This window comes from Theobroma cacao, chromosome 5 (genome assembly GCF_053813885.1).
Source record: "Theobroma cacao isolate CCN51 chromosome 5, ASM5381388v1, whole genome shotgun sequence".
In the NCBI taxonomy this organism is placed as follows: domain Eukaryota; kingdom Viridiplantae; phylum Streptophyta; class Magnoliopsida; order Malvales; family Malvaceae; genus Theobroma; species Theobroma cacao.
This window is the reverse complement of record NC_142643.1, coordinates 6,924,573-6,943,521: the sequence shown is the minus strand read 5'-3', so window position 1 is coordinate 6,943,521 and position 18,949 is coordinate 6,924,573. Positions and strand designations below refer to the sequence as shown.

Below are 18,949 nucleotides of genomic sequence, written 5' to 3'. Positions count from 1 at the left end.
CCTTGGCGTTGGCTGAATCTCACTTTCACGTGGTGGTAAAGCGTGAAGTGGACTCAAACCCCTCCACAAGAGTTACCCTACGCGCCTCTCCCACAGAGGTAAAATAAATTAGCCTGGTTTACCGAGCCCCTCTAATAGGACGGTCCACGAAAACCCGCCACTACAGTGTAGGTCAACCCCACCATAATCATAAAATAGTTTAACAGCATAACAAGGCAATTTTTTTATAATAACTAATTTGCACGGCAAACCACAATTCATGTAATTTCAATACAATAAACCAGCCAAGCATGCTCACACTATCATAAGCCATTTGAATTAAAAATACAATTCATACTTAACAACCACAGTCTCCATGTACTCTATTTAAAAAAAAATAACATTCATCATTAATTTCAAACAATTTATAAAAACTCTCATCGAGCCCGTGACAACCGCCGCGACGTCCAGATAGGCATTCATTACCCCGAATGCCAATCGAAACCTCGCAAGGCTTAGCATCAACTTTCGCATCTCCCCGGTGAGCGACAGTTATTAAATCTCACATTTCAAGAAATTATAAGTCATTTTCAAATCAAAACAATAAAATATTACTTTCTGGCTCATAGGGGCATTTTTATTATTTTTTTCGAAAATACCGAAACTCGCCAAAAATATGGTATAAAAGCTAAATATATTCATACATACTTTAAATCAAATAACTGAAGAATAAAATTACTTTTACAATGACACGTGGGCCCCAATTGACTAAGAAGATGTAGGGCTACGAACCCTTACTTTCTAGGATGCAACTCCGAGATTAATTCTCATCTTAATCAACTATCAACAAATTGTCCTGAGCCTGAAAAATGTATAGGAAGAAGGGGTGAGATTTTATAATCCCAGTGAGTAAACAAATACCATCTAAAGTATCTAAAGTCGAGTAAATGGAGACAATAAAATATCTCATCCCAATATACATTTCATAACTTAGAAATTTATTCCATCCCATGAAAACAATTATAATTCAATTAAAATGATTTTCAAGGCTTATGTTTCTCATAAAATTTGGCTTATGCCAAAACTCATCCTCAGGGATACTTGATCGTCATCAAAGAATCCACTCGAGTCCGTCAAGGCTGTTAAAATGACTTATTTATATAAAACAGTCGTCCCTTGGCGTTGACTGAATCTCACTTTCACGTGGTGGTAAAGCGTGAAGTGGACTCAAACCCCTCCACAAGAGTTACCCTACTCGCCTCTCCCACAGAGGTAAAATAAATTAGCCGGGTTTACTGAGCCCCTCTAATAGGATGGTCCACGGAAACCCGCCACTGCAGTGTAAGTCAGCCCCACCATAATCATAAAATAGTTTAACAGCATAACAAGACAATTTTTTTATAATAACTAATTTGCACGGCAAACCACAATTCATGTAATTTCAATACAATAAACTAGCCAAGCATGCTCACACTATCATAAGCCATTTGAATTAAAAATACAATTCATATTTAACAACCACAGTCTCCATGTATTCTATTTAAAAAAAAAATAACATTCATCATTAATTTCAAATAATTTATAAAACCATTTTATAAAAACACATTTATTTATAAAACACGAAATTTATCCTTTTTAAATCCATTTTTCATAAAATTTATAAAATTTCATAAAAACTACCTTAGATAAATTAAATGATAATAAGTTTACTCACAGTATTAGGAGTAGAAATACTCATGTCCTCTATCCTCGGGTGCAGTCTCTTACTCGAAACAATTGACTCACTACCTATCCATAATCCATGACACAAAATTCAATAAATTGTGTCAATTTATCATAAATTATTTCAGGCTCTTATCTATGCGTATGCACTAGATAGGGTTTGAAATGTCTGGACAATCACTTAATTGCGATGTTTGACCTAACTCGCTTATACACTATGTAAATTCCTAAAATCCCCAATTCAACTCCAATTCCATCCATTTCAATTTCAATTATCCAATTATATCCACAATACCTCAATGACTGTCAATTTGGTCCAATTTATCAGTTCGAACTATAAATTACGCTTTTACCCCTAATGGGTAAAAATTTCAATTTATTGCACCGAAAATTCCCATTTAATTTCCAACCTCATAATTCATCATTTTTCCACCCAATTCTCTTAAAATAAAGTCAACCTCATCCTCACATACCATTGGCTAGATTTGGCCTAGAGAAATTCATGGAGAAAATAAATATTTTTCTTGTTTTTTTACTCATAAACATGCTAAACTAACACTAAATACTAACATAGCTCAAAATCAAATTTATCTAACAACTTTTTCTCTCTAAACCCATATGACCAGAATTGAAATCATCCTCAAATCACATGATTCAACCATGAAAATTGATGGAAAATGCATGGAAAAGGTAAAGCACAAGACAAATTTAAGAAATGTTACCTTTTTTTCACTTGATTTTTGAATTTTCACCATTTTTCCCTTTAAATTTATTGGCTAGGGTTTTATTTTCTCCTTTCTCTCTCGTGTTTCTTGCTTGGCCGAATGTTGAAGAAAAAGAATGGGTTATGGGCTGATTTTTTTATGCCTTTTTATTAGTTTAATGAAATAATATTATTTTATTCATATTTTGAATATTTTATTAATTCATTTTTTTTTCTAGCCATTCACTTGTCCTACTTTTTCCACAACTCATTCCCTTTGACTTATCCAAGTCTTACGTGAAAATTTTCAGATTTTTTCAAAGTTTTGGTGGAGTAAATTTTTTAAAATTACACTTTTACCCCCGAACTTTTCAAAAATTACATTTTTACCCCAAAAATTGAAAATTGACCATAATGCATAATTTTCACTCATCATACTCATTTCACACTCCAAATAATTAAATTTGATCAAAATCCTTTCAAAAATTAAATTTTCGATTTCGGGTGGTAAAATTACCATTTTGCCCCTATACTCTAAAAATACTGAAAACTCATATTTTTCACTGCTAAATCTTCCAATTGTACTTCAATAATCATATCATACTCAAACACGTCAAATGGGGCTAAGAAAATCTTTCTAAAAATTCTCATTTTGTCCTCAAATTACAAAATGACCATTTTACCCCTAACCGGTCAATTTTCCGGATTGACTCCAAATCAGACCTCGAACTCCAAATTACCATTTTGAGTCATCTCTGGACTGTAAAATTCTCAATTTCATCTTTAAGATCTCCATTTTATCTTGTTCGATGTTTAATTGACTTAACTGTACTTCTAGGGGCAATATCATCTTTTGTTAGTTTCTCGAGCTTTCTCAATATACAAACATTCCATCGAGTATGTGAATGACACCGTAATTACTTTATAGAGTAGGGTTTGACATTTCTAGTTTCTACTACAACATCAGAGCATGCATTTTTTTTATTTTGAAACTTGTGAAGAACAAGATTTGTAATAGAATGTCAGGTAATTTTCTTAGAAATTTGTGAATCATTCTCTTTGAAAAAAGAAATCATTTGAAGCATTGACATTGATTCAGTCATAGATGGCTTCAACTCTATGAAAGACCGTCAACCTCAATTAAAGATTTCCAATCTTAGCATGCAATAGTTGTTAAAGAATATCTTTATTTTGTACTTAACATGTAGTTAGAGTTATTTGTGTAATTTTCATATGAATTTTTTCTATCTAAGTTACTTTATGTTTTTGTCAAACATTGAACTTTTAGTATGGTTATTTTATAGACATTGTTTTCGTTCCAGTAACAGCCCACTCCTACGATTGTTACCAGTGCACAAGTCATATAGGCAAGCCTACACAACCTGGCAAGCCTTCTAAATATATTAATCTCATCAAATAAATTATTTCCATTATCATATACTAGCACTGCTATATAACCAAAATTGTAAATTTAATTCTTAAATACTCATAAAAATTCTTAGCAAGAGATTTAAAATATATGTACAACACGTTTTAAAATGTAAACCTTCAAACATTACACCATTTTAAATTTAATCAAACATTATCCAAAGGTCTTGGCCCAAAATAGTTTTATGAATACATCATTTTATTTAAAAATAGTAGACAACTTGACATCTAGACAACAGAATGACATAAGGGTAGGGCTATGAGACACCAATTACCTACACAACGAACTGAAGTTCTCTCACCACGACGACTCCCAAAAGTTTACTTATCTACCATATCAATTAGTTGGGGTGAGCCTTTTATACTCAGTGAGTGGTTAGGAAAGGAAACAAGCATTTGGCTAGAGCTTTTGATAAAACATATTAATAATAATACGTATGATGAGATAAATTGTGCTTAGAGTTAATAAATCGTGTGCAAATCAATATAAAATGCTTGAGTTTAAATCTCAAAATTTTTTATCACTTCTGCAACATAAAAATCTCATGCTCAATAAAATCAATTATCCATGGCAATCTCAAACAATATAATTTCCCGAATGTCATGTAAACTAATAAATCAAAGCCATGGTTTTCTCAAACAAATATAATAGTAATGCCTTGCTAAATTAGTAAAAACATATCAATTAGGGTACTCTCAAGTAGGTCTAATATAGCTCATAGGCTCTCTCTATCTTATCAATAACATCAACACCTACTCATGGAAACTACCCATGCCACCAAATGAGTTAGGGCTTTAGTCTTCCTTTACCTACTCGTGGGAACTCTTCACGCTACCAAGTATGAGTCAAGGCTTCAAATCCCCTTTTTACCTACTTGTGGGGAGAGGTCCACTTTTTACCTACTAGTGGGAACTCCCCTCACCACCTAATGTGAGTGAGGGCTTCAGGTCCCTCTTTACTTACTTGTGGGAACTCCCTACACCAATAAATATAAATCAGGGCTTCAAGTCCCCCTTTATTATCAATTATCAATCATCAATCATCAATAATCACTAATTTGTGCACAAAGACCACACAAATCTAGTGTGGTAATAGGACCTATACCCGTAAAGTTTACCCAAGAAAATAAACCAATGGAATTTCAAATAAGTAGAATCAATTTCAATCATAAGCTCAATAGGCATGAATGTATGTTTAAATAATGAAAGCCGTGAGCAATATATAACCAAGTTTATCATAAAATTAGTGAACAATAAACTAGCAAGTTCACGTATGAAATCAATAAGCATGGCATAGTTAAAATATTTCACTCAAGCATTATGTAAATTGCCACCAAGGTAGAATTTAAAATGTTTATGATTAGCCTCTCTAAGGCCTTTATACATTAAAAGGAATTGCCCACTCACCTTTTTTTTGGTAGGAATTCTCACCAATTACGAAACCACTTCCATAGTTTAAGCTTGGTTTGGCCAAAGACTCTAGCAACATTCAAACCACCACCACCCGAGCCCTTAGGAGTTCAATGCCTTAGGTTAAAGTGTCAATGACCCGTAGCTTACAAACTTTGTTTGACAGCTAAGGCAGTAGCTCAAACAATCAATAGCAACACACATAATAGCATTTCTTAGCATAATGTTTGATGCCAAACCTATTTGCACATTCGGCCAGCAATTACTATAGCAATTAAATTTCAAATTACATCCATTTTCTCACCTTCTTAGCTTCACTAATCTGCCTTCGGTACTAGGCCTCGGTTAGATAGAATTTCCAATAGCTTTTGCTTAGTGCTTAGGTACTAGTTCAATAGCTCCTAATTGTCAACATCGCACATTCTTTAGTACATTTCCAATGCTGTATTATTGGGTACATTCAGCCAGCAAGTATTTAATAATTGAAACTCTCTTTTTAACTTACTAATTTCACCATCACTATAACCAATTTACCAAACTCATTGAGGGCTTGTGTTAGGCTTCAGGTTGGACAGCTTTCACAGAATTTCTTTTCATTCTTTCAAACCTTGCAACAATATTCATACATCACATTTAAATTCAAGCTATCAAAGTTATTCTACTCAACCCGTGGCTAACTCGCAAAGATAACTAAGAAATATCCACAATCATTTTACCTTGCTTGATGGTTAACTCATTCAAAAATATAACTTTCAACTCTTCATTAATCCAAGATAACAAATCTGCCATATGAAATTAAAATATCATTAATCCTTTGCACTATAAAATTTAATGTCAAAATGAGAATTTCCTTACCCTTGCTTTGATTTCCACCACTAAGCCTTCATTGTGAACAGCCCAAACCCTTTCAAAAATAAATTATTATCCTCGACTGCCATGGAAATCAAAGCTCTCTTACTTGTTTTCCTCACCACCCGTGGGGTACTGATAACTCTATGATATAAAGTTATTTGAACTTAATTTTAATAGTAATTTAGCTTAGTTCTTTTAGTAATGCATAGAAATTAATAGATTTTATTTAATTATTTTAAATTAGTTATTTTAGGTGAATCAATCTAATTATGGTTAATTTTATGCTTAATTTTGTGTTAATGTGGTTAAGATAGATTGTTATTGATTTATTTGTACTTTTGTAAATGTTTGAAAGAAGAATTTTAGTAAAAGAAGGAGAGCAATTTCAAGGTGCAAACTTTCACTACACATATTTCCATATTTTAGCCATAACTTTCTTTACAGAGCTCCAAATGAAGTGATTCTTAAACCATTAGAAAGATAAGAGAAAAAGCTACAACTTTCATGTTTATCACTTTGCCTAATTCGGCTTGGAAAATGGTTAAAAATATTGTAAAATTTGATATACTGTAGCAATCCTAAAGCAATTACGATTTCTGTTAATTAATTGGGTAAGGTTGCGACTCATATAGTCTAGTGAGAAAATTCCAACTGAAATTGACTTCTTTCTTCACCCAACTTGGTCTAATTTCAAAGCCTATAAAAACAATCTTTCAGAAGAGAAAAGAAAAAAAAAAGAACGAAACACCAGATTAACAATTGAGAGTTAAGCCACAGAGTCATTGAAGCTAAGAAGAATTTGAAGAATTCAAGGAGATTTGGAGATCAAGAATACAATCCTTTGGTTTTTCTATCTTTTTTTATTTTCTTATTTTTCTTAGTTTGATTTGAATGTTTAAATTTTATTCAATGATGATGTGTGACTTGATGGGGAACTAAATTATTAATCTAAGATTATTGTTGAACTTAATATGTAGTTTGAATTATTTATCTCTCTTTTACTTATGTTTGATAGATTTAAGTTGTTTATTTTATTCTGTTTTTAATGCTTCTAGTTGATTGGCCACCAATTAGATTGAATTGGAAACCTAGGTCAAACCTTGATAAAGAAAATTTAGGTAGACATAAAATAGAATAGTGTATGATCGAATACACTTAGTTGACTAGGTGATTTGATTTGCATGTAGGATAGATATACACCTATAATACATAGCTAAAATTAGAGCATAAACTTAATAAATATTTCTTTATTATAATTTGCATAGACATATAGTAAATTAATTGGGATAGGTATTTTTATAAGAAACTCGGCAGAAACTTGTAAATAATTTAGAACTTTAGGTTAGCAACTTAATCCATTAAACTAAGTTAAGAGAGAGAGACAATATTCAGATAAAGTATTGAGGGATATAATAATCTTAGGTTTGTTAATCACTGAAGTAAAATTTACTGATATATTAATTTTAATTATTAGTTATTAATTTAATTTTTTTTAATTTTAATTATTTTGATAAAATTAAGAAGTGTTAATTTTAGTAATTAACAATAAGAATTAATTCAATTCTATGTGGAATCGACACTCTATTCATCTCTATATTATCTTTGCGATATGTGTACTTGCGTGAGTAGAAAATTGTATAACAAGTACCATTGAATCAATCTTTGAAGTGGACTTTTGGAGGCCTTCGGGTAGCTTGTGTTTTGAAGGGAATTAACAAATTTATTTGGATGTCAATGGCTTCTGAACTCTTGCTTGAATGATGAAAGAAGTAAAGATTCATGGGGAGGGTTTTATATTTGGTTTCAGGTAGCTTGAAGGCTGTTAGTCGAACGCCTCCAATTTACAAAGAGTGGACGGAACTTCCCAAGTTGCCAAGCACCTTTTTATGTACTTTTCTCCCTTCTGTTCTAAGCTTGACTCCTTGCAAAAATTCTCTAACTCTCTTGATTTGTTTGGAAGCTTAGAATACCTTGGAACATAGCAAGGGTGCTCCGGTTTAAATTTGGATGAAAAGTGGGCAGATCACTTGATTATTGATGGGCGGATTCTACCAAGTCCTTTTTCCTATTTCAATATTTTATTATAAAATTATTATTTTCGTTTTATGTCAACTACTCTATTTTCCCTTGACGTTTCTTATTGATAATAGCCATAATTAATTTTTATTGGTAAAATATTTTTATTAAACTAACATATCGAGAGATGGGATGCTACAATCTTCTCAAACGGGAAATCTTGATTTCGTCATTGATTGTTATATACGTAAAGTTTTAAATTAATTTAATATCTTTCTCATATCAATCACGAATATTATATTTTTTAATATATATCTAACGATTGAAATTTCATTATATAAAATAAATGGTTAAATATTTTCGATTAAATTAAAATTTGTCATTTATAATATAATAAAGCATGAAACTCGAGGTTGAATTAACTAAATATAAATCATATGAAAAGATATAATAGAATGTATAAATAAATTATCAATCTAAATAAGTTTCTCCTCATAAAAATTTATAAGAAAAAAAGGAAGAGATAGATTTGTTGGACACCAAACACGTTTAATATTTTTCATTAATTTGCAATTTGCTCGAGTACAAGAGAATTAAACGGTATCTTAATTGTCCTCAGACAGCGAAACAGTGATAATTTTAACAATTATAAACACACTTTAAAAAAAAAAAAGAAACATAGGAAATTAAAGCACATAATTATCAAGTCGTAACAAATGTCATGCACTCATGCTCTCTTCAGCAATCTGTTTTAGTGCTTTTTCAGAGCAACACCAGACAGTAGAACCAACGACATCAATACCACAACAGTCACGAAAGACGCCACCACAGCTCCGCTCACTTTCTGGCAAAAGTCTCCAAATTGTTGGCAGATGGCTAGCCAGTTTGTGTTAGGATTCCCATTGTGAGCCAAGTACACTATGGCAGCTGCGGCGGCCCCGGCGGCCGTGGTCAGAGTTAATGCCACCTGCGATTAGTTTTTCATGTTACTACGTATTAAGAAATAAACATGTCACTGAGGTCAGTCTATCATATTTATTGCAGTATGCTTACGATGTCCAAAATGAATAGGAGGAGTCTTGGTGCAACTGCATGAGGGCGGACGATGGTGACTATGGAGAAAGGGAGGGAAAGGACGAGATAGCCGCCAATTAGTGCCATTGCGATGACAAAAAACCTGCAAACAAATCAATATTTATGTCTCAGTTTGCCACCAACTATATGTTAATTCCCATATAATCTACAGAAAAAAAAAAAAAAAGATAAATGATGTGCTAACGTACATAAATGTGGGCAGATCATCATAGCTAGCTTCGAACTGGAAGAATTGAGTGAAGAAAGGGAGCGTCTCATCACTGGTTCCCATGGTGGCAGCAGCAGCAAGAGCTGCAATTATGGCTCCTAGTCTCAAAAGGAAGTCGAAAATTCCCAATCCCTTCTTGAATCCGCTCTTTTGCTCCCTGGGAGTAGCAATTAGAGGTGCTTTACCTTTTGCAACTGCGCTGGACTCTGGGACATCAATGGCTGCGTGATCACCGCTCTTCATTTTCTTTTTCCTTCTTGTTTTGGGAGAGAGAAGAGGGGAATTAAGAGCTGTTAAGAGTAGTGGAGAGCTTAGCTAGCTGAAGCTGAGAGAAGACAAGTTGAAGCTTGCTGTGATGAAAATGGCTAAGTGGATGAAGTTTATATAGAGGGGGCTCAAAAGAGAAAGAATAGTTGGTTAGGAAAGCATGTATCAATAAATTATTGCTGACAGAAAAGGAAAACGTTACGTTGCTATTGGAGTAGGGTAATTCTCTGCCTAATTTCTTCATATTACTACAACTATTTAAAATATAGCATTGAAGTTGGTAGAGAAATCTCAGTGGATAGGCATGCAAGGCATCCATTAATGGACGCTGGTCAACTCAGCCAAACAATTTGGATCAATATTTCTCGAGTTATTGTTATGAATTAGATGAAATGAAGTATGAAATTTAAGTATTTTCCCCACCAATTTTGTTCCATCTATTTATTTGTTATAAAGTCACAACGCCAATGTACATATGCAAGCATGAAATTTCATTGATTTTTGCTTTTCATATAAGAGTATGATCAGAGAAGAAAATTTTAAAGTCAATTTACATGAGCTGAGGTTCCAATTAAAAGGAAGTTTTTCTGGTCATTTGCAACTATAGCTTTGACTTGATAAGACAGAATAAAGATGGAGTAGGAATTTGTTATTAAGTCAAACACAACTGTGACAAAATACCAACTCACAAAAGTGTGTTACTCTCTGAATCAGTCAACTAAAACCCACCTGACCTCCCTAATCCAACAATACCAAGATGGATTGTTGCCTACACCCCAACGATATAAAAATGATCTTTCTCATCTACTTCACACAAGGGGTATGGCATGTTGTCATAGAAAATACACCTTTGATACATTCTTCAAGGTTGTCTGCAAGCTTGCATTCCATTGATGTCATGTACCATTATGTTTGATTCCCAATTCACTCAGCAATACCAAGAGGGAGAACTATATGTAAGATCAATTGTGTTAACAACTTCCCTTGAATGTCCATCTTGGAATAACTTGAATTTCAGCCAAGCCAACTAATAACAAATCTCAGTCAACCTGTTTTCGATGGACACTGAATTCTTAAGTGCTCCATAAACAGGATCTTAATCTCATTGCGTACATGTGTACTGAACATGGGGAGAGGGGAAGCTAAGTTTAATGATGCATCTACTCTATAGTTCTTAATCTATATATTTCACAGAGGAGCTGGAGCAATATAAAACTGTGATTCTTTCGTTGATTAGAATTTGGACCAAAACATGATGAATACGGTAGAATTCATGTCTGCTTTTTAGCTAACATAACAGGCTCTTCTGCTCAAAATTGTAGTGGTGTTGGACAACAAACAAGGTGTGACAAAATTGATTGTGAAAAAAAAAAAAGACAACTTTTATCATGTGTGGGCCATTGGACATTTGTGTAAAAGCCAATCACTCTATTGGTAAAAACGGGATGAAACTCTGATCACAGAACGAAGCAATTGCAAATGCTTGCCTAATAATCAAATGGTACAAGCTGATTATCTATGAATTGTCCATCCACGCTCAGCAAGTGCTTTGATCACCTGGCTAGCAGCCTCTGCAGTGTCATTTAATGGAGGATACCCCCAGCTCTCAGAAATCTGTAAAACCAAAACATCAGAAGCCATGCAATATTACATGTTTGTCATTGTTATTTCACATAATCCTTGTTGCATTCAAAATTTTACTCCTGTTGTGTTCTGTAAAGAAGGGAGTGGTAATTACACTTGCAAGAAAAAAAAATTGCGGTGGCTTTCCTTAATAAATCAGCAAGGAAGAAAAATTACATGCATCAGATAACTTACATCCTCTTTGCCAGTGAAAGGGCGAACCACTCCTCGTTCCTGCAGAGACTTTTGGAAGTCTGCAAACTTCCATGTGCATCTCTCAGCTCCTACAACATAGACTGGTTTTCTGAAGCACAGTGAAAACTTACTTAAGGCAAGGCATGCCTAGATTCTAAAGAATGATATAAAAAGTTAATAATACGAGGTTGGTTATGGTAGTCCAGACCTACCCAGTAGTGCAAGCCTCACTCAACATGCTTACTGAGTCAGCTGTGATAACAAAAGCATCGGCCCAAGCTAGATGTCCCATATGTGGGTTAGGACCTGAAGAACATAATATCAATCCACGGGGAATAAACTTAGTTACTGTAAAAGTTGGAAAAACAATCACTCGAAGACTGGAAACTGTGTACCTTCACCAACCCAGATGTAAACCTTTGGATTAGCACTAAGCTCTTTCAATAAGATTTTTGATACCTATCAGTACAGGCACCAAGAAAAACCTGAGTACTCATCAGAAAACCAACATATGAGTTCTAATTGAGAAATATAGCAATAAAAACATTCAAGTTTTACCTTCTCAGGAGTCCTTCTAGAGAAAGATATTCTAAGGCTGCCACAACTCCAAAGGACATTTTGCAGCATAGCTGTTAACTGCTTTGCAAGATCCACACCATACTGGCAGCTCCCTGCATAAAGCTTTTGATTTAGCATATGTAGTAAGACTAGCACATAAGGTTTAAAAGGTCGAATGGTAGACATTTTTGACTAAGATATCATGCATTCATTTTTGTATACCAATAGCAATTAAAAATTTGCTTATAAAGTAATAACAGCCCAATGACACAATCACATTATAACTAAAAGAAATTCGGGTGTTTATGACTGGAAATTTGACCAAGTTCGTGGATCAAGATTCTTCTGCCCATATCATTGTAAAAATGACAAATATGACAATTTAAAACACAGTTCAACAATGACAATAGAAATACTTTCCTTTCAGGAAGAAAAGTCATAGAAGAGTATAGCTAATGCCTTTTTTATTTTTTATTTTTTGGTAGAAAGAGGTATAGTTAATGCCTAATAGAATTGAAGCAACTTGACATAAGCCATAATCATCCCACAGTGGACGAGACAAACCCAACATTTCCTTTTGTGCTTGTGAAAGTTGAGAGAGTACTAAAAAAATACTCTTTCCATATAACAGCATTGTTTAAGTTTTGATTGCAGCAATACCACCCCCCAAGTATACATGCACTACCAACTTTACACACAGTGAAATATCACTGTGAGGATTATTTCTAGTTCCCTTATCACCTAAAATCTCTAGGCTATATGGTCTCAATAGACAGAGCAATCACCAAACCTATATTGTAGCAAGTTCTTAAATTAGTGAAAAAACCTAAATGTTTGTGGAAACTTCCAAAGTTCAGGATAGTAAGTGGAATGAAAAATAACCAGTCTTTTTAGGTTATCGACAAGTAATGCCTCATATTCTCTGTCCAACCAAGTTGGTCAAATGCACAAAGTCAATTATCTTTTCATGAACATCTGCCAGCATCACGTTCTATTAGGTGCAATAGAGTCTGACAAATTCCAACATAGTCAAAGGATACATTAATAATGAACCAAAAGAAAAAAAAAAGAATATATTAATTTAAACTACAGTCGACTTAAAAAAAATCACTAAGTATCAACTAAAGTATAAAAGACTGCAAAATCCAACAAATAGATCCTTAGAAAGATGATAAATAGCAATTGATAACAAACTCCATGATGCACAGAATATTACTTGTTGGCCCTCCAATGTTGACAACAAGCAAGGGCTTTGGAAGTGATGACAGTTCATAATGCCAGACAGAAGCAGCACTTCTGAGTGCAGGAGAATCAGCCTGATGAAGAGCTCCCACAGTTAGAACCTGATATTCAGAAAACCTTTGCCATGAGTTAGATACCAACACATAACCAACAACAAGAGCAGCTAAAATATAATAGCCACCAAAGATTTTCCTACATCAAGAACCCTCCAGAGTGAGTACTTTACAACTGAAATACGTACCACACATCTATCAGGAGGTTCACGAGGAGTTATCCACCTCCGGAGAAACCAAGGAATTTGTTTCTGTGCATGAGGAGTCAATGGATAATAATCATGACGTGGAGTAATAACTAAATCAAACCTATTCAGCTGTGACCGTGGATGTTGTATCTGAAAAATGTAATCAAAGAAAAGAAACTATTAGAACCATACATTGCAATATTTGCATTTGAAAGAGAAAAAGTTAACACACTCATGATCGTATAATAAAGGTGGACAAGAGAAAGGCCGGAAATGTAAAAAATCATACCACCATAATGAATCAACAAGAGCTGTAACTCTTGACTAAAATATAAAAGTACTAGCTGATGACTTCAAGCCACTTTTCTAGGAGTTTTTCTTATGAGAAATATGAAAGTCGATATACATCCAGAAAAGAAGTATAAAAAGATTGAATCTTCTGACCACCTTTTAACCAACTATGAAATTAATCATGTAAGACAGTTAAATAATTTCACAGGAGACATACAAAATACCTTGTCTATCAAAATTTTGGAAACTCCAATAAAATATCACACTCAAATATAAACAAACAAAAGAAATGAGAAAAAAGTTTAACCTGAACAACAAAAACATTTTCTGGAGCTAACCGTTTAATGGAGCTCGCAACAGGAATTGTATCCCGACCAGATGCGACCACCAGCAGAGGACCATCCCTAAAAGGGTAAAAAAGAAATATGACATAATTTAGTCAGAAGAGAAGAAATGAGGCTAAACGAGCCATAAGTACTACGTGAGTACATATATCTAAACGAAAAACATAGAAAATGCATCTAAACGTAAAAAAATTGAGGAAACACCTATAATAAGAGAAAACTAAACCATCTAGTTCCAAGTTAGAAGAATATACTTGTCAAATGTATCACAAGCCATCATTGCAATCTGCTTGGCATCAGCTTCTAGAACATTGGATAAGCCTACAGTACAGCCATTCTCATATGAATTTTATTTGTTTGGGTTAAACAAATTAACCAAACCAACGACTTTTCAGCCAAAAAGGGTGCTATGTTTAGTGCTATAATATGAAAACATCTAGTTAGAGAGCACAAAGCAAAGTTACCTGTTTTTTGAACTGAAAAAGGCACCACTTCATTCCCTTTAGCTTCCATTTGAAATCGTGAATAAATTTGCCTTATAATATAATTCACCTTTTTATGAAGAGAAACAGGAAGCCAATGAAGCCACTCATTAATCCCTCCTCTTGGCCTTGTAACACGCTGCATAACAGTATTAAATAAACCAATTTTTTATTTAGCTCTATTTTAACATAAATTTGAATCTCGGGACACGTTAAAGAAACAAGGAAAAAGAAAAACTGAACTTTGAAAAAGAGCTACAAAAAGAAGCTTACGTATAAGGAATGACAACCCGAGAGGCCTAAAGCCCGAACCAAGCCGATGCATTGACTCTCAGCTCCCGAGAAGCCGTTTCCAATCACAACAACCCGTTTTATCGCCCCATTAATCACACCTTCGAACACCTCCGCCCTGCTCCTCCTCCCTACGGGCTGTTCAGGAAGCCTGTTGGGTCTCATTAACCGCCTCTGAAATGATCCAGTCACTTCGTAATTGAAGAAGACCTTTGTTCTTTTCAAAGAACCAGGAAAAGAAAGTGGAGGATCTTCGGCACCTGAAAGTTAAAAAACATTTGCATTTTTTTGGAACATGAAGCTTTAGGGCCGGGTTTACCCTTAAAGAACTAAAGTCTATCCTGAAAACCATCTGGACCAGGCCCAAGTAATCTTACTATATATACCCCTTCGAAATCGTTATCTCTTCTCTGCTCTCTCTTCTTCTCTTTTTCAAGATCCAACTTCCCTTGTTGGATCGTAACAGCCAAATAAGCCACTGAATTCCTTGTCCGAACAAAAACCCTTTCTTTTTTCTTTCTCTTTGAAAGATGTGGGCAAGTTCAGAAGGAGGTCCACCGGAGGTTACTTTAGAAACCTCCATGGGCTCCTTCACTGTTGAGGTAAAACCTAACATTTTTTTTTTACTGAGCTTGTTTCAGTATATATTGGGTATATAATCAGTAGCTTAAACCTGTTTTTAATTTTTTTTTCTGTGTGTTTCGTACTGGGATTTTCAGCTATATTACAAGCATGCACCAAGAACTTGTAGGAACTTCATTGAACTTTCCAGGAGAGGTTATTATGACAATGTCAAATTCCATAGAATTATCAAGGTTCCTTTTTTCTTTTTTGTTCTTTTAATTTTCTTCATTGGATTTTTGAGTAACTCGTTTATTGAAGCTGTGTACGGTTATTATGAAGTAGGATTTTATAGTTCAGGGTGGGGATCCAACTGGGACTGGCAAAGGTGGAGAATCTATATATGGGTATGCTTCTTTTTTTCTTTTCTTTCACATGAGTTACAGTTCATAAATTTGTTGTCATTAACTAAGGGCTTAATCTTTAATTGGTTTATGGACTTTTTTGTAATTGATATTGGAGAATTCCCGTGATTTTTTTTTGTTCTTTATTTATTTAATGTGATCAAAGCTGATGTTTTTATTATCGTTTTTGGCACTCGAAGTGACATTGTAAAAAGTTTTATTAACATGGTTTTATATTGTTTTGGCATCTGGTTGCTTTAATTGTTGGCAGCTGTGGTGGTGTTTTATTGTGGCAAGAAGTTATATTTCTATTTCTGATTTTAAGTTTCTTCGTTTTTGGTGGATGATTGTCTGATTTTTGTTTTTGTCATTGATTTCAGCCCTGTGTTTGATGATGAGATAAGGTCTGAGTTAAAGCATACAGGAGCTGGTATTTTATCCATGGCTAATGCCGGTCCAAATACAAATGGAAGTCAGTTCTTCATTACTTTGTCACCAGCACCATCTTTAGATGGTAATGATGTTATTCTTCGTGGCTACAATAAGAATTATGCCTTTCAAAAAAAAAAAAAAAGAATTTTGGTATTCTTCTTATTTACAATAAGAATTATGTGGTCAACCTCTGGAGAAAATTGTTGGAATCTGTTGATTCATAAGACCTAGCTAGTACTTTTTCTTTTTCAATGTTGAGATCCTTTTTTATTAGCTACATTATAGTGTGACGTCCAACCTGAAATGTTGTTGCCAACTGTATTGTTTTTTTTCTGCTAATGCTTTTACTTGTAGTTTCCATGATACCTCTGTATAGAGAATTGCAACTGTTCAGAATTTAGAAGTTTTATTAAGGTGAAAGTTAAAAGCTATTTAAGATTTAAGGTGATGGTCACAATTACACAGATAATTTTGTCTGTGAATCAAGTTGGAATTTGTAGCTAGGTAAATTGGCCAATCTATTGGGAGCAGACTCGCATCTCAAATTGTTTTGAAATTGTTGAGGTGATGGTTAGACTTCTGTGGAGAATTGTTAATGAACTGGGTTGGATTGGTGTCAAGACCAATTATTCAACCTATTTGGGGCAGAGTCTCATCCTAAACTATATCTGAGTTATTATCCTGCTTATCATATATAAAACTAAAATCTTTAGAGCTTGTCAAGAAAAGCAAAGGCAGTGGAAGTTGATTGATATTTTCAGGGGTTTTCAATTTTCTTTGATGTGCTTTGGATCAATTAGTTGTCTAACCCTCCCTTTGACCTTGAAGACCAAAAAAATTATATAAATTGAGATGATGACAACAATTTTCACTGCTGAATGGTATTTACCTTCCTGCATCTTTTTTCCTTTTGATAAACTTTTAGGTCGTCCCCCACAAGAAACTTAGATCAGTGAGTTTTGGTATGAGAACTGCAAGCTCAGTTCTTTCCCTTATGCTGTGTGATTTTGTATTCGGACAATTTGATGTCTGGTAGTTTTACTCATTGGGCTAATCATCTGATGGAGTTTCCTTGTGCGTAATGCTTTGACTGACGATTCTGTCTACAGGTAAACACACAATATTTGGAAGGGTATGTAGGGGAATGGAAATTATCAAGAGGCTTGGTAGTGTCCAAACTGACAGCAATGACAGGTAAGTTCTTTGGTCATATATAATTTTTGCTTATATTTATTGCCTCAATGACAGCAATGGCTAGATAGAGTAATACTTTCTCACAATTTCCCAGTTGACAGATAAAACTAGTCAAAGTTGGGTGCAAGTTAATATATTTATGGAAGGAAACATGCATACAGCTATATGTTGTGAGGAAAAACAATTTACAGTAGATCTTGATAAGAGTTTAGACAATCTTATTATTAGAAGAACTATTATGTTGAGAAAGCAAAAAAAATTTATTGCCTCAATTCAGGGCAAATGGAATTATTATCCCTGTTATGTTACATTTTGAAAGTGAACTTCACAAAATTTTGTTTCCAAATTATTGGAAAAGGGAATGCATAACTTGGATTTCATCAACCACTTTTAAGGCATGATTTTGTGTAGTTCATTAGTTCAAAGTTGCAAATTTACTTGAATTTAGTAATAGCAGTTTATTGTCAAAAAGCCATTTCAAGCATTACAAAATAAACCTAATGAATGAGTAATAACTGATATTAATAAGAGTGCAAGGGTAATATAACAATCAAGTTAAGGTTGCTTATTTAATTGAATCATTTTATGTTAAATTACTTATTTTCTAATTATTCAATAAATGAACTAGGTTAAATAATCATATCCATGTCAAGTCAACCTCAAAAGATTTATTTAATAAAAGGGTTACTAGAGCTGGGTTATTTTACCAGTTTAATAAAGAATGTGTTTTGGTTGAGCATTTCAATACGATTAACTGAACGGGTCATCATAGTTTGAGCTATATCTTATTATTCTTTTATTGCAACAAGACATTAATACGGATTGCCACCCCTAGCCAGGGCATGCTAGCAATCTCATTTGTCCAATTCTTATTTTCGAATGCACTAAAGTTCATACACTCAACTAATGACTAAAGTTTGTTATATTAGAAGCTGCTCTAGGTTGGACTTCAGCATTTAGATGAATTCATGTTTAACCGTTTTTCCCTGTTTATGCAGGCCCATTCATGATGTGAAGATATTAAGGACTTCTGTCAAAGACTAGCACCAGCGCTGCAATGATGAAAATTCTAGTGCTTAGGAAAGCTTTTCTTTTCCCTGACTATTTTGGAACTGGATCATTCATAAATTTGTTATCCATTGTGTTAAGAGTTAATTTAGCTGAAGTAAAACCACCGGCACTTCTTGGAGCTTCTCTTTACATTTGTCTTATCTTCTATCGATTTTGGTGCCGCCCCCGCGCCCCCCCCCACCACCCCCCGCTTCTTTGTCTTTGAATATCAAATCTTATTAAGGACTTGTACCCGGTAGCCTATAATCATCGTCTTACAGAAGGCTCTCGGTCTTTCTTTCTTATGATATGTTCCCAATTGAACTGCCAAGTATGACTAGCAAAGAGGCTTTTCTCCATT

At 34.0% G+C, this 18,949-nt stretch overlaps 3 protein-coding genes across 7 annotated transcripts; 1 reads left to right on the top strand and 2 right to left on the bottom strand.

The window, feature by feature from the left end:
* Window positions 1-8,647: 8,647 nt before the first annotated feature.
* Window positions 8,648-9,770, bottom strand: LOC18598306 (casparian strip membrane protein 1). Its single transcript, NM_001404991.1, is given in 3 exon segments — window positions 8,648-9,077; window positions 9,164-9,287; window positions 9,394-9,770. Coding segments are annotated over 3 exon segments (603 nt in total). The 5' UTR covers window positions 9,657-9,770; the 3' UTR covers window positions 8,648-8,861.
* Window positions 9,771-10,880: 1,110 nt separating this feature from the next.
* LOC18598305 (mitochondrial fission protein ELM1) lies at window positions 10,881-15,267 on the bottom strand. 5 transcript variants are annotated; one of them, XM_007027778.3, is made up of 11 exons: window positions 14,930-15,267; window positions 14,639-14,795; window positions 14,429-14,495; window positions 14,138-14,234; window positions 13,540-13,689; window positions 13,273-13,399; window positions 12,057-12,169; window positions 11,894-11,957; window positions 11,711-11,804; window positions 11,499-11,607; window positions 10,881-11,294 (listed from the first exon to the last, which is right to left on the bottom strand). In XM_007027778.3, exons 1-11 carry the CDS (start codon window positions 15,110-15,112, stop codon window positions 11,193-11,195), a joined length of 1,263 nt encoding a protein of 420 aa, XP_007027840.2. In that variant the 5' UTR covers window positions 15,113-15,267; the 3' UTR covers window positions 10,881-11,192. The 5 variants fall into 5 exon arrangements, 1 of the variants encoding a protein (XP_007027840.2); XR_001928067.2 differs by having other exon boundaries at window positions 11,235-11,294; window positions 11,499-11,599; XR_016026173.1 differs by having other exon boundaries at window positions 11,247-11,294; window positions 11,499-11,587.
* Window positions 15,262-18,738, top strand: LOC18598304 (Cyclophilin-like peptidyl-prolyl cis-trans isomerase family protein). Its single transcript, XM_007027777.3, has 6 exons — window positions 15,262-15,549; window positions 15,667-15,762; window positions 15,854-15,915; window positions 16,293-16,426; window positions 17,454-17,538; window positions 18,537-18,738. Exons 1-6 carry the CDS (start codon window positions 15,478-15,480, stop codon window positions 18,580-18,582), a joined length of 495 nt encoding a protein of 164 aa, XP_007027839.1. The 5' UTR covers window positions 15,262-15,477; the 3' UTR covers window positions 18,583-18,738.
* The last annotated feature ends 211 nt before the right edge of the window (window positions 18,739-18,949 follow it).